This window comes from Hippopotamus amphibius, chromosome 11 (assembly GCF_030028045.1).
Source record: "Hippopotamus amphibius kiboko isolate mHipAmp2 chromosome 11, mHipAmp2.hap2, whole genome shotgun sequence".
NCBI lineage: Eukaryota > Metazoa > Chordata > Mammalia > Artiodactyla > Hippopotamidae > Hippopotamus > Hippopotamus amphibius.
Window position 1 is genome coordinate 87,416,490 of NC_080196.1, and position 15,549 is coordinate 87,432,038.

Here is a 15,549-nt window from a genome sequence, read left to right on the forward strand (position 1 = left end):
TGCCATGTCCTCTCCACTAGTCCAACACCTACCTGCACTCCAAAACAATTAGAAACCCACCTCTTCCACAAAGTCATATTTGTGGGCTATCTGCTCCTTCTGTTCACTGCGCATCCTCTGTCATCCTTCTGTTAACACATCCTCTCATTAGCGGAACTGTCCTTCCTCCACGCTATAGAGTTGTGGGAGGGAGGAGCTTTCAATACAGAATCCCTGTATACCTTCCTCTCAGGACTGGTCAATTCCACTGGTCAAGGTGACAAGCTCAGGGAGAGCACATGAGTAAGTCAGACCAATTAGGAATTGTTACAAGGAATAAGGATAAAGAAAAACATTTGCCTTTCCCATGGGAAACTAGGATGATGCCTGGTTCTCTCTGTAGCCATGAACTCTAATTCCCCTGGAAAAAGTATACCTGCAAGAGAAGGCCTGAAAGAGAGAGAAGCAGGGCCAAGGGACCTGGGAGGGTGGATAAACAGAAACACTAACCCAGGGCCTCACAGCTTTGCAACTACTGCCATACTGGGACAGCTAATTACTGAGAGGGGCTCTCCTGCACACTGTGGAATGCTTAGTACTACCCCCGGCCTCTACCCACAAGAGGTCAGCAGCAGCCTCCCTCAATTTCCCCCTACAACCCCCTCTCCCAACCACCTGCCCTACCCATCCCACCCTGCCAGGTTGTGACAAACCAAAATGATTTCGAGACATTACCAAGTGTCCCCGGAGGGTCAAAACCCCTCCAGCTGAGAACCACCACTTTAGAATGACTTGATGTTATCGGCAGCCTTTTTCCCCAATCACATGAGCCAATACATTCCCTTTCTGGTAAAACAAGTGTGCAATGGATTTTCATCATGTGCAATTAAGAATCTTGATTCGTACCCATCCTTAATTCCTTGCTTCCCTAAGCAGCTATTTCTTTTATCATAATTCCATATACTTTTACCATATACAGTTGACCCTTGAACCCACAGGGTTAGGGGTACTAACCCCACCCCATGCAGTTGGAAATTCATGTATAACTTTTCACTTCCCCCAAAACTTAACTACTAATAGCCTACTGTTGACCAGAAGCCTTACCAATAACACAAACAGATTAACACATATTTTGTATATTATATACAATATTCTTACCATAAAGTAAGCTAGAGGAAAGAAAATATTACGAAAACCATAAGGAAGAGAAAATACATTTACAGTACTGTACTGTATCTATTGATATTGCAGGTTTATATCATCTGTTTACAAGATGAATCATCTATCAGTACCTACATCAATATTGTCTTATATGATATAAAACACTGTAGGTGTTATATACTGTCTATAACGCTAGACATCAAAGACTAAAAGACAACGTGAGAAAGAAATTCATATTTATTTACAGGTAGAACAATTGATTAATAATGAAGCAGCAATATGATTGCTTTATGGTAGCCTAGTATAACCAATAATGAACTGTTATACAATTTTTATCACACAGAGTATGACAGTCATATTCATAATACAGTATTGGAAGCATTGCTACTTTTAACAACTACTTACCTGCGATGACAGGCTGATATAGTTTCTCCGATTATGAGAGAGGCATACTGTGCAGTAGTATAATTCTTCGAAAGCAAAGTTATAAAACAATAAGAAAACCAACACATTATTAATTTTATAGTAACTATCACTCACCTTACGCCTACGTAAGGAGAGACTATCTGCTTCAATACCAGTCTCACACAGCATGTGCTACATAATAAAAAGGTCGGTGAAGATGTTGATCACATAAACACATTCCATACAGTCCTTGCCATACGATTGTCAGATTTTCACACAAAGATACACACATACACAACAGGTAAGCTTATCAGCTGTAGAGCATGATGATTATCTACTGTGCATTAAGTGGAAGTGGATCATCATAAAGGTCTTCACCCTCATCATCATCACACTGAGCAGGCTGAGGAGGAGGGAGAGAAGGGGTTGGTCTTGCTGTCTCAGGTGGCAGAGGCAGAAGAAGTAGAGGAGGTGAAAGGGGAGGAGAGACAGGCACGCTCAGTGTAACTTGATAAAAATACATAGAAATTTCTGACTTCTTTGCTTTCTCACTCCTCCAAAACTGTTTCTATATAGTATCAATCCTTCTTCCCCCATCTGCCTTAGTTTCAGTGCCCGTATCATAGAAGCATCCGCATCATAAAAGAAGTCAAAATCAGTCTCGAATAATCGGAACCTTCTGCCAGATTGTCTGATGTTAATCTGCTTTCTGGCACCGCTTCTTCTACGTCTTCTTCCTCATCACTGGCACAGGTTCAGAAGCACTCATGTCAATCAAGTCATTGTCTGTTCACTCCTCTGGTGGGGTGTTTATTAGCTCTTGAATTTCTCCAAGATGCATATCTTGAAACCCTTCCCCCACTCCCAGCCCCACCTTCTCTGCCATATCTACAATCCCTTTCATGACTTCCTTGATTGGCTTTGTCATAAATCATGAAGTTATGCACAACATCTGGGCACAGTTTTCCCCATCAGGAATTTACTGTTTTGGGATTGATGGCTTTCATGGTTTTTTCCATAACAACAATGGCATCTTCAATGGTGTAATCCTTCTAGACTTTCACGATGTTCTCTCTATCAGGGTTCTCTTCCATGGTGTTGACAATCCTTTTCATAGTACTGTATGTAATGACCCTTAAAGGTCCTTATGACCGACCCCCTTACCTAGAAACTGAACTACAGACATTGTGTTTGGGGGCTGAGAGACCACTACAACACCTTCGGTGTTGAAATCATGGGGTTGTGTGTGGCCAGGGGCATTGTCCAATATTAAAAGAACTTTACAAGGCAGTCCTGTACTAGCAAGGCACTTCCTGATTTCAAGAACAAAGCACTGATGGGACCAAAAAAGAAACAGGGTTCTCGCTGCCCAGGCCTTCTTGTATAACCAAAAGACTGGCAGCCAATGTTTATCTTTCCCCTTCAAGTCTGGGGGTTAGCAGCTTTGCAGATAAGGGCAGTCCTGATGGTAAACTCAACTGCATTTAAACAGAACAGTAGAGTTAGTCTATCCCTTCCTGCCTTAAATCCTGGTGCTTGCTTCTCTTCCTTGCTAATAAACGTCCTTTGCGGCAGTTTTTTTTCCAGAATAGGGCACTTTCATCTGCATTTAAAAACCTGTTCAGACAGATATCCTTTCTCCTCAATGATTTTTGTAATGGCATCTGGGAGCTTGTCTGCTGCCTCCTGGTCGACAGAAGCTGCTTCTCCTGTTATCTTGACATTTTTTTAAGCCAAACCTCTTTCTAAAATTATCAAACCATCCTGTGCTGGCATTAAATTCTTCAGCTGTAGCTCTTTCACCTTCCTTTTGCTTTAAGTTGTCATATAATGACTTTAATTTTTCTCTAATCACATTAGGGTCTATAGGTATGCCTTTCTTAAGCCATCCTGTGCTCACACAAAAGCTGCATTTTCACTATGAGATAAAAAGGTATTTCACAAAAAGTGCAACATTTCAGCGCCTGCTGGTACAGCTGCCATGACAGCTTCAGGAATTTCCTTTTCTTTTTTCATTAATGGTCCCTATGCTGGATTCATTTATCTTGAAATGACAGGCAGTGCAGCTGCAGACCTCAATCTACAGTACACATCAAGCAATTCAACTTTTTCTTGTAATGTCATGATTTTTCTCTGCTTCTTGGGAGCACTTCCAGAATCATTAGAGGCACTTCATGTGGGTCCCATGGTGTTATTTAAGGCACTAAACACAATGAAAATGGCAGGAGGACCGCAAGAGGTCACTTTTTACGGTGATGCACAATTTACTGGAGAGACAAACTGCTCAGTCGGAGATGATTAGTGTCACAAGACGTGTTAGGTGGATACTCAACACTTGAGCTCACCCTGATAGCAACAGGGGGTAGCCACAAAATTATACCGTAGTACAGTATGTACTAGTTAATGTATGCAGTTGTAACTTAATACTGCACCTTTACGTTTGTTTATATTTCTCTCAACCATGAATGGAGGCATGTATGGTCTGTGTTTGTATACGGTTTGATAAATTTTAACTTTTTATAATAGATTTGTGTATATTTTATGGTAGTAGATGATAGAATAGACTAGTATCTACGTATATTTTATACATTCATGACATACTTTTTTCTTAATTTTTTTCAATATTTGTAGGCTACATAGTTCATTTGTAAGTTTTTTCAAACTGTCACAAATCTCCAAAATATTTTCCAGTATATTATTGAAAAATATCCTTGTATAAGTGGACCTGCATAGTTCAAACCCATGTGGTTCAAGGGTCAACTGTAATGCAAATGTAATCTATACACCCTAGCATGGCCTTGCCAATATTTTGCTACATAACTTTGTGATTACCTCAAAAGTCTTATTTTCTCCACAAGATGATGAATGTCTCATGTGATGAGCACCTTCCTACGTATCTTCTCTGTTTATAATACTGGCCCATGCGCACTGCAATTGAAAGCAATGTGTTTTGCTATTGTTACAATAGCAAAGCCATTTGCTGCTCAAGGTCAGAAGCACTATTCCCAGTTTCATGGAAACCACCACCCTTTTCAATACTAACAAGCTATAAGCAATCCAAAATTAAATGACAAAGGGAAGTATCTTTCATGACAATAAAACTAGAATCATTATTAGAGTCACTGTTCAGTCTGCATTCTAAACTAGAAAGGAAGCTTTCTGCCTCATAAAAAATAACACTACTGAAATATCATTCCCTATGTTATACTTGAAAAACCAGAGGACATAGTCATCTTGTATTCGCTGGGCTGTTCTCCACTTACTGCTCATTCTTTAGAAGGTAATACTGGCAAGGGTAGAACAAAGGCAGAATCTTATCCAGGACATGGACCACTGTTCTCAAATGCCTTGATTGGACCAGAATTCCCAAGAGTGGGATGCCTTCTGCACAGAACTTCTCAATGCTGTGGAAAAAGAAAAAAGCAATGAGCATACAAGGTAGCCGGTTCATAAAATGATGTTCTTCCAATTGTCTATCAGCCTACATGCTACCCAGATTAACTCAGATCTCCAACACATTTATGCATACCCAAACTTCACACAGAACTGCTGGAATCAGAACTCTAGAAGTAAAAAGGAACTTAAAAGTTCATCTATATTTTCATTTTATACAAAAGAAAGGTGAAATATCATGCTCCAATTCACACAGTTTCCTGGTACAGGGTCAGACTGAGGACCCAGGTTTGCAAATTTCTAGTCCAAAGCACTGGCTACTTTGCTTCTCAAATGGTGCTTCTCTTAAGAGTCAAGGGGCTCTCATTGTTTACATAGTCCCACAGGTATTATAGGAAAGATTCAAAAGTGAGATCAATCTGTCTGTATAAACTGGCAGAATTTTTCTGAAAGCAATGTGGCCTAGAAAAGTACTTTTTTTTTTGACTCTTCAGAGAATCTATCCTTAAGAAATAATCTCAAATATAGAAAAAAATATGACAGATGATCCATGTAAAAATGTACTTTTCAGAATTATTCATAATTGTAAACTCAGAGCCATAAATGACAATGTAAATTTTGGAAAAATCCATTCAATGGGAACATTACGGAATCATTTTAAAAGTATGCATATGATGGTCAAGGGAGATATGGAAAAATATTTCTGCTATAAGGATACTAGGAAAAAACAAAATTTTATACTTCTAATTATAACTACTAGTAAAAAAAAGAGTTATACAGTAAGTCCCCTACATACAAACAAGTTCCATTCAGGGAGCATGTTCATAAGTCCAATGCATTCATAAGCCCAACAAAATTAGCCTAGGTACCAACTAACATAATCAGCTATATAGTACTGTACTGTAATAGGTTTATAATACTTTTTACACAAATAATGCATAAAAACAAATACAAAAAGTAAAGAAAACATTTTTAATCTTACAGTACAGTACTGTGAAAAGTACAGCAGCAACAGCTATATCAGCACTGCTTTTACGCTTGCTTCCGGACATCCTGGGCTTGAAATAGATACTGTACTATTGTACTCTATACAATACTGTACAGTAAAGAACACAAAAGCACAACCACTTGTAGAGGATGCACGCACGTGACAATGTACACCAGACATGTGAACTAATTTACATGATTGGACATGAGAACGCACCTTCACATCTTTGAAAATTCACAACTTGAAAGTTCATATGTAGGGGACTTACTGTATAAACAGGGGAAAAATAGGGATGATGTCACACTAAAATGCTCACTGTGTTGGAATGTTAAAGAGAGTGGCTTTTTTCTCCATTTTCCTAATTATATCGTTTGGTTACACCCGCTTTAATTCTGGGGAAAAAATCTTCTCAAAAAATAAAAGTAAAATGCAAAGATTACACCCTAAGGGAAACATTTACAATATTAGAAGTGAAAAACAAAGGATATATAAAATTATGCATATATTACAGCTCTAAAAAGCATCCAAAGAAAACATACTGAATAAAAATAAACAGAAAAGCAGGCGATGTTTTATTATGATGAGAGATTCTGGGTGATTTTTTTGACTACTGTTCTCTGTACTATCTACGACTTTACATTCATGTACAACTTATGTCCTTCACCCTCTGCCACCAACCTTAAACCCATTCATAAGATTGTTTTAAGTTAATTCTAGAATCATCTCAGATGACCACAGTGGAGCTCAGCCCCAAAGAGAAACACTTATTCTCACCCTCACACCCACTCAGGATTCAGGAATCAGCACTAAACAAGTGTTTATTTTAGAGAAGACTCACAGCAGTATTAGTGAATAAAGAACTACAGTTCCAGAATGAATATAATTAGAGAAATCAGGAAACAATTAAGTTCAGAATGCTACACTCAAAGAATCCACATACCAGACACTGTTCTAAGCATGTTAAATGTTTTATAACTCACTTAAGCCTCATAAAGTAAGTCTGATACTATTGTTATTCCCATTTCACAGATGAGGAACCTGAGGTACAGGAAACTGTGAATGACACTAGAGCTACTAGAAACAATGTAAGGAGTGCCTTCCAAAGGGCCTATATAACATCTCTCCCCTTCCTAGTACAGCAATTCTACCCTTTTTTACCTGGCTTTCAAACTTGTCCCTAATCACCTGGTGACCTCTATTCACCAATGGGAATCACAGGCTTCAGTCAGAAGAGTTTCATCAACATTTTCCCTTCCCTCCCCCTCCTCCACCCAGCCAGATACCTGGTGGAATGAAATACCTACTATGGAGAGGAGGTGGGGGGGTTGGGGGAGAAACAGGTGAGGGAGATTAAGAGGTACACACTTCCAACTGCAAAATAAATGGGTTACGGGCATGAAAGGTCCAGTGTGGGGAATACAGTCAATAACTATGTAATATTTTTGTATGGTGACATATCCTAACCAGACTTATCAGGTGATCAGTTAGACATGTATAGAAATATTGAATCACTATGTTGTGTAACCAAAACTAACACAGTGTTGTAGTAGGTCAATTACATCTCAAAAACAAAGTCATAGAAAAAGAGATCAGATTTGTGGTTACTAGAGGCTGGGGGGAGGCAGGGGTGGGTGGAGGGAGGGGGAAATGGATAAAGATGATCAAAAGGCACAATCTTCCAGTTATCAGATAAATAAGTACTAGGGACATACTGTAATGTACAACATGATAATATTATTAAGACTACTGTACATTATATATATAAGTTGTTAGAGTAAATCCCAAGTGTTCTCACCACAAGAAAAAAAATTTTCTATTTTTTTTTTCTTTTAAAGAGACAGCCTTTATTTTAAGGATTTTTTACACTGAAGAATTCAAAAAGTGGTAGGTTTTTGGAACCTATTGACCTGTATTTAAAAGGAACTGTTGACAAAGATCCACCAGAAATAATCTGAACAAGCAGAAAAACACAGTTACTACTACTGAAACCTACTAAAGTAATTCCAGGATGTACGGTTTATCCAACATAACGATACCTCTAAATGCTGTCACTGATGTGAAACTGACTGCTTCTTACTTTTCTAAACATACAGTGGTATAATAACAATATTCAATCCCTTCTGTTCTTTCCTGAATATATAAAAATTAAAATACCAATTAAAAAACTAATATACTCTTCTCTTTAAATGTTTCTTACAGATACAATTTCAATATTTTCATTCAATAGTGGTGTGGTTTAAGAGATTTTTCATTTGCAAGTCAAACAACAATCCACCCAAAGGAAACTGATAGTCTATAGGCTCATAGTGCAAATAAAGAGTTCGGGAATGCAGCAACTGACCTTTCTAAAATACAAAACAGATAAAATTCTTAGAAGATACATGCAATAAGCTCTACTAAGCAGCTGGCCACAGAACTAGAACATTTGATAATTTTACTGGTGATTTCAATGAGACTCCAGATGTTTCCAAGCTCAACTTCAACTCTCATCTTAGGCTTTGTATTTTGCTTTTCCAGTTTCACTAATGACACAAACATGATTCAAATCCCTGAAGTATTCATTATAGTCAAGGGCATATCCTGCAACAAACTTGTCTGGAATTTCAAATCCAACAAAGTCTGGTCTATATCCAACACTTCGAGGGGTCCTTTTCACCAGCAAGCTTGCAACCTTGACCATCTTTGGATTATGCTGCTTGACCAAGGAAAGCAAGGTTTGTATTGTTTTGCCAGTGTCAATTATAACTTCAACAATCAAGACATTCTTTCCAGTTAAAGTTGAGAGATCATCTCCACCAATTACTTTTATGTCGCCTGTTGACTGGTCATTACAGTAGCTCTTCAGTCTGATAAAATCTACAGTCATAGGAATGGATCTATCACTATTTCTGTTCAGTGCTTTGATGTAATCCAGCAAGTCAGCAAAGAATTTATAGCCCCCGTTGAGCACACAGAGGGCCACGATGTGATGGCCTCCCATCTCCTTCATCACATCTCGAGCCAGCCGTTCGGTCCTGTCCATAATTAGTCCATGAGGAATAAACACCTTTTCCAAATCTTCAGCATAATGATTAGGTATACAAAATAAGTCTAGGTCATAACCCGGTTCATCATCACTAATCACGACGCTGGGGCTGCGGGTCGCCATAGCGGCGCCGGCTGAGGGCAGTCTGGGGAGGAGGAAGCCGGCGGCGGGCCGAGCAGGAGGCGGAGGCGCCGGGGGACGAGGCGCGGGGGGACACGGCGCCGCACGGGAAAGCCGAGAAGTCCGCGCGAGCGCTTCTATTTATTTTTTTGTCTATATGAGATGATGGATGTTCACTAAGCTTACTGTGGTCATCATTTCATGATGCATATAAGTCAAATCATTACACTGTACACCTTAAAGTTATGTCAATTATATCTCAATAAAACTGGAAGGAAAAAAAAAATACCTACAAAGTACAAGTTCTGGAGATACAAAGATAAGCAAGACAACGCCCCTACCATATCCCTACCGTTAAGGAACACGCAGTCCCCAAGGAGGAGGAGAGAGAAATGATTACACCTTAATGCAGTAAGCACCCTGCTCAGAAGGCACAGGTGCTGTAGGGCAGGAGTGGGCGGCCCTTGGACAGAATCTTCAACACTGTGGGCATTGATCACCTGGCGAAGGAGAACGTCACCACTCTGCTCCTTAGCCCAGGACGTCTTTTCTAATTAATTAAGACTCCTCTCCAAAGCTTAGCTCCTCCATGAGGGTATCCTGCTCTAGTGATCTCTCCTTCCTTTAAATTCTTTCTGCCCATACTCCTGAGAGGTTCTCAGTCTAGGCTGTACATTAGAATCATCTGGAGAACTGGCCCCTAGATCAATTAGATTAGGATTCTCACTCTCTTCCCTGTATTGGTATTTTTAGAATCACAGCAAAAGTGATTCTAAAGGGTGGTCGGCATTAAGAACCAGTGCTCTATTCAGACCATCCAGGCCCCTGATCATATTCTTCAGTACTGTCAATTGCTTTATGTCTCCCCATGTCCACTCAACTATCAACAACCTGAGGGCTATCTAACAATTCCATATCTTTCATACTTCACAGCACAGGCTGAACACTAACAGCTCACAGAACAACTGGCATTCCACTGAAAATATACTGAATGTGGAATAAGATGTTGAAATCGGGTTGCTAAAAAGGTGATACAGCAAATCTAAAACACAAGAATCAGAAAGCATAGGTCAAAGAGGTTTTAGAAAAACGGATAGGCTAAATAAAATTAATACATTGTAGGAAAATGATCTTTAAAGAAAAGAATTTTTAGCCAACTGAGAATTCATGCATTCAGTTACTTCCTGTGCCATATTCAGTCTTCATCACAAGGGATAAAATACCACAAGACAAATACGGTTCCTGAGTCCTAACCTCATAGAATGTCTCTGACAAAATTAAACAACTACATTATAGTTAATGATATAGTTAATGATAAATGCTATAATGGAAGAAACAGACACTGCTATGGGCTCATACAAGAGAGGCACTTGACCTGATCAGGTATTTCATTCCCTTGGGTAGGTACAGGGTTAGCTTCCTTTATACCTGGGAAGCCTGAGTTGGGCTGCCATCACTTCAAACACAATTCAATACAGGCGACTAATTATTTTTATTTGGTTATGATTCTGAAGAAGAGACTCTGTCTACTGCTGACATAAACATTCCACTCCGGGTGACAGGTATAACTGTCTTCATAATGCAACAAGGTGATTTTCTGTTACAAATCCATCTTACATGAATTTGGGCATTTCTTCTTGATAAGCTCTTAACTGAGGCTTATTATTTGGCCCTGATTACCCCTAGACAGATTTGATGGAGGCCTCAGACCTTGGGATGTGAAAGATGATTCCAGAATCACTTGACTACAAGGTTCAGCAACCCTAAAAGTTCAACCCAAACACTGTACCTGTGGCCCACAGCCGTCATAGCTAAGGCCAGATAACAGCCAATGGGCATGCCCGCCTTCACAGCCTTCAAGAGAGGATGAAACGTGGGTGACTCTGTCATTTCAGGCACAGTGCTGGAGAAGGGAACAGTTGCACAATTTTGCGGTATTCCATAATCATTTTTGTGCAGTTTTAACCTCAAGATCAAGTTCCAGGCCCATTGGTTAAATGAGGTCTCAGGTGTCTCTCCATACCGAACAATACTGGCCAAATATGAAACCTAAAACAATTATTTATTTTAAACCACATTAGTCACATACATACGAAATCAGTCAGCTCACCCACCCATCTCTTTTTGTGAGCAACAAGGTCTGCAAAAGAAAGGACATAATGCTTACAGTACTCAGTGTTTATAGCACTAAATTAAAGCAGTTTCTCACTTACAACTGACCACTTCTGCTTATTTGCTAGTCACTTTGGGAACCTGATCTGGCTCAGCTCAAGCAAGAGTAATAATATGAAAGTTGGTATGCAACAATTGGTAGGTTGGTAAATAAATTTAAGTTGGAGTGTGGGGCTCATTTATAGAATTTGCTAACTTCGGTAGTATAAAAACTCCCATCATGGTCAACTTCAAGCCACCAACAGGTTAGCAGATAACAGCCAGGCTTGCAAAGTTCTTAAAAATTTTACGATCAGTTCTCCCGAGCTAGTACGAGCCAGCTCCAGCACACCACTGTAGCTCAATTCAAATCCCACATTAAAACGGTCCTATGTAGGCTACTTCTTAAAGAAAAATCTTTCTCCAACCGCAGAACTCAATTCCAATATCTTAAATTGCCAGAAATGTTCTTAGGAAAAAAGAAGGGCATATATTGTAACTTTATCCACCCAGGTCATTTACAATAAAGGTTTATGTCCTCAATATATAAAAGAAGGAAATACCTGCTTCATACTTTCAGAAAGAAGCCCAGCATACGGCTTCTCTGCAAGGTACTTCTGGTACGCTTCAAGAATCATTAGAGCTACTTCAGCATGGACTGCCTGATCCAGATGAAGAGTCCCCTTTTAAAGAGAAAAATAATCACAAACATGTCACCTTGATTTGTTTTTGGTTACACCTTTGAACTGAAAGATTAGTCAGGATAGTAAAAAAGAATCTTGGATGCAGAAGCTTAGTTTTCCAAAGCTCACACCCCTCAACAATGAAATTATGACAACAGGGGGAACAACTGAAATCTTTAAAAAACCACTACCCTGCATCAGTTAGGTGTGAACCTGAGTCATCCCCAATCCCAGTCATAAAAGATATCTTTGAATACAACCCCAACCCCCACTCTAAAATCGCTATACTTTGGATTGCAAGTTTAAGGGCATTTTGTTAAGAACCAGGAAGATGTTTAATTATATTAACTAAACAGGAAGACACTTAATTTAAGTCTATATTCCCTTTGCTTGCTCTGTCATCAGTGAAAATATAAAAATTACTCAACAACAGAGGTAAAATACTTCTTCAGGAGCTTGAAGTTGCCTACCAAATTTCCCACCCAATCTTCCTTTACAGACTGAAGAAATACATTCCTTAACGCTTTCAGAGAAGAGGTCTTTCTGAACGCTAACAAAAGAGTGAGGAGACACTCATGGGGACTCTGTATGCAGCTCTCTGGGAGAGAGAGGGGGGCTGGGGCTTCTGTTCACAAGTCAGAGAAGGTGAAGGTGGAGAAGAGCTCCCTGCAGCTCTCACCCACCAGCACTTGTGTGAGAGAAAAGCCAGATGAGTCCATGAGCAGACCAGATGGTCAGGGACACCCTGGGGGAAAAGCTCCCTGACTTCAGTTTCCTCATCTGTACAACGGGGGTCGTGTTCACGCCAAGCACACAAGATGGCTTCAAGGACTAAATGACTCACTCAGAACAAAAGCTGGCAGACAGTTAGCGAGGGCTGAGTTCTCTTCCATTTTCCCTTAAAATGTTTAAATATTTTGATTAAGGGGCTAACTAACAAGGCCTTGGGTAAAAACGCAAAAAGATTTTAACAGTCAAAATTCCTTGATATGGCATCTTTGGAGACATACGATAGGTAGCAAAGTCTTAATATAATAAACTACTGTGAATGAAAACTACCACTACAAAGACCTTAACACGTGTCTACAACTGTCCTCAATGTTTTACGTGTCCTAGCTTGCAGAAACCTTACAACAACCCTCGGAGGTACGCCTACTAATCTGAATGTTTACAGATGAGCAACTAAGGCCCAGAGCGTTCAGGAAGCTTGCTCAGGGTCACACAGCCAGGAGGTGGCAGAGCTGGGATCAGAACCCAGGCAGCCTGGGTCAGAGCTCAGGCTCTTAAGCAGTGCACAGTGTTTCAGAAGACAAGTCTGGCAATGACACACAATACAAAATCTATGAGAAAGAAAGACCAGAGGCGGGAGAGGCAGTTAGGAGGAACTGCAGTAAACATCCAGAAATAAAAAAACAGAAACAAATGATCCAAGGAAAAAAGGAGGAATTTTCAGTGTGGAGCAATTTATCTTCACTTAGAGGATGCTCACTCTGTACAACAGAACTAATTAGAGAAGATCTTAACCTCTGACGCAGCTAAAAGAATTTGCAGACCTCGCAAATGATACTCAAAAATGTTCATGTTTTGAGAAAATGTTTCTTTGAAACTGATGTGTGTGGACTCTCCAGTCTCCAGGGAACGGTTTTAACACATACCTGTTCACCAAATCCCCAATTTAGTCCTTCCAGAATAACACAGGCCAATTTATTCTTCACCGTTGTCAGGTTATAAGTCAACAACCAATCCCGAATCACAGCTATCTCGGAGGCAGAAGGTCGCCAAAGATATAAAGGTAGTTCTTTAAACAAGTATAAAGAAACCTTATTTAAAAGAAAATAATAATAATTAAAATCAAGACTTAAGGACAATCCTATACTACAATATGACATTATTAAAGTGCTTACAAAAATTCTTCTACAAAAGGAAGTGGGGTTTTGTTTTTTTAGACAGTGAAATGAACAACCAAACCAAATGAGTATTAAAACTAATGATCCACCAAAAAACACATTTTGCAATCCTTTGTAAATGTCAAGCTTTTTTTCATATATAAACTGGTATACTTCCATTTGAAAAAATCACCACATAAATAAAATTAAAAAAATAAATAATAAAAAAAAATTTAAAATTAAAAATAAAAAAATCACCACAGTAAGATCCAAATTTAAAGTCATGATAAATCAAAAAGCCATTCATTTTACAAAAAGACTTAGCACTTAAAATAATTGTTTCTTCTACGGTATTTAAAAAATTCTTTCTATTATCTTCAAAGCATTCTAGGAAGAAGATACAAGGAGTGGATGGGGGGAAAGATGAAACATGATCAACCAAAAGTTGGTGTTTGTTGAAACTGGATGACGGGCACATAGCAATTGATTATACTGTTCTCTACTTTTTATATATTTGAAAGATTCTATAATAAAAACTTCTAAAAATCCTGTACAAAAAGTCCATAGCACCACTTTAAATAACACATCCATGTGCAAATTAAGATAAATACAGTTAAGTAAGACTGATCAGAAGAGCAGTTCATAAGTAATGTCTAGAATAGTGCTTTCCAATAGAAATCTAGTGCAAGCCACACATGTAATTTTAATTTTTCTAACAGCCATTTTTAAAAGTCAAAAGAAACAAGTAAAATTAATTTTAACAATATATTTCATTTAATCCAATATGTGCAAAATAGTATTCCAACATGTAGTCATCACAAAAAATTACTGAAATATGTTATTCTTTTGTTCAAACTAAGTCTTGGAAAACCAGTGAGTATTTTACACTTACAGCACATCATAATTTGGATGTGCCACATTTCAAGGGTCTATAGTCACATAAGCCTTGTGGTTACTGTATTGGACAACTCAGCTCTAGAACATATATCTTAGCATTTTTCAGGTTCCTGCACTGCTCCAAATTGGAGGCAATACAAACTGTGAAAGAACGGGAAAAAAGTTTTGAAAGAAGCGTAGAATAAATGAATTTTAAAGAGACCTTTTCTTTCCTTTGCATGTGTAGCATGTGTGTATGCATTTAGCTAAATTTTCATAAGGATTTATTAATAAAGGTCTAGAATATGCTGAACAAAATGGCAAACTAGCAATCTAACAGACAGAAAAATACTTCTTTAGCCTTTGAGCATCTGACAATAAGAATAAAATAATGGTACTAGAACAATGAGTATAACGAGATCTGTCCAGAAAAGCATCTATCCCCAGCTACACAAAATAATGGTATAGCATATACCTACCCATCAAGAATGAAAGTGGAGCTACCAAGAAAGATCTCAGGGACCTCAAAAAGTTAAAAAGGGAATATTACAAAAACTCTTTGCCAGTAAATTCAACTAGTTAGATGGAATGGTTAAAACCCCTTTAAAAACATAACTTGGACTTCCCTGGTGGTGCAGTGGTTAAAAATCCACCTGCCAATGCAGGGGACACGTGTTCGATCCCTGGTCCAGGAAGATCCCACACGCAAAGGAGCAACTAAGCCTGTGTGCCACAACAACTGAGCCTGCACTCTACAGCCCACGAGCCACAACTACTGAGCCCACAAGCCCTAGAGCCCACGTGCTGCCACTACTGAGCCCACGCATCACAACTACTGAAGCCTGCGCGCTCTAGGGCCCCAGCGCCACAACTACTGAGCCC

The 15,549-nt window shown here is 39.0% G+C and overlaps 2 protein-coding genes across 3 annotated transcripts in view; both read right to left on the reverse strand.

Annotated features, from left to right (window-relative positions):
* EPG5 (ectopic P-granules 5 autophagy tethering factor) overlaps positions 1-15,549 on the reverse strand; it is a 120,684-nt gene that overhangs the window by 63,009 nt on the left and 42,126 nt on the right. For both annotated transcript variants that reach the window (XM_057698547.1, XM_057698546.1), the window contains exons 14-17: positions 13,561-13,725; positions 11,786-11,905; positions 10,861-11,120; positions 4,809-4,949 (exon numbers count right to left, since the gene is read on the reverse strand). In XM_057698547.1, coding sequence (XP_057554530.1) covers positions 4,809-4,949; positions 10,861-11,120; positions 11,786-11,905; positions 13,561-13,725 — 686 coding nt within the window. The remainder of the gene's footprint in view (positions 1-4,808; positions 4,950-10,860; positions 11,121-11,785; positions 11,906-13,560; positions 13,726-15,549) is intronic.
* On the reverse strand, positions 7,812-9,184 carry LOC130831057 (hypoxanthine-guanine phosphoribosyltransferase). The gene has a single exon (XM_057698548.1). The coding sequence runs from the start codon at positions 9,072-9,074 to the stop codon at positions 8,418-8,420; it is 657 nt and encodes a 218-aa protein (XP_057554531.1). The 5' UTR covers positions 9,075-9,184; the 3' UTR covers positions 7,812-8,417.

Bases quoted from the DNA above. Each gene is read 5' to 3' on its own strand.
- LOC130831057 (XM_057698548.1), bottom strand. From the start codon at position 9,074: ATGGCGACCCGCAGCCCCAGCGTCGTGATTAGTGATGATGAACCGGGT.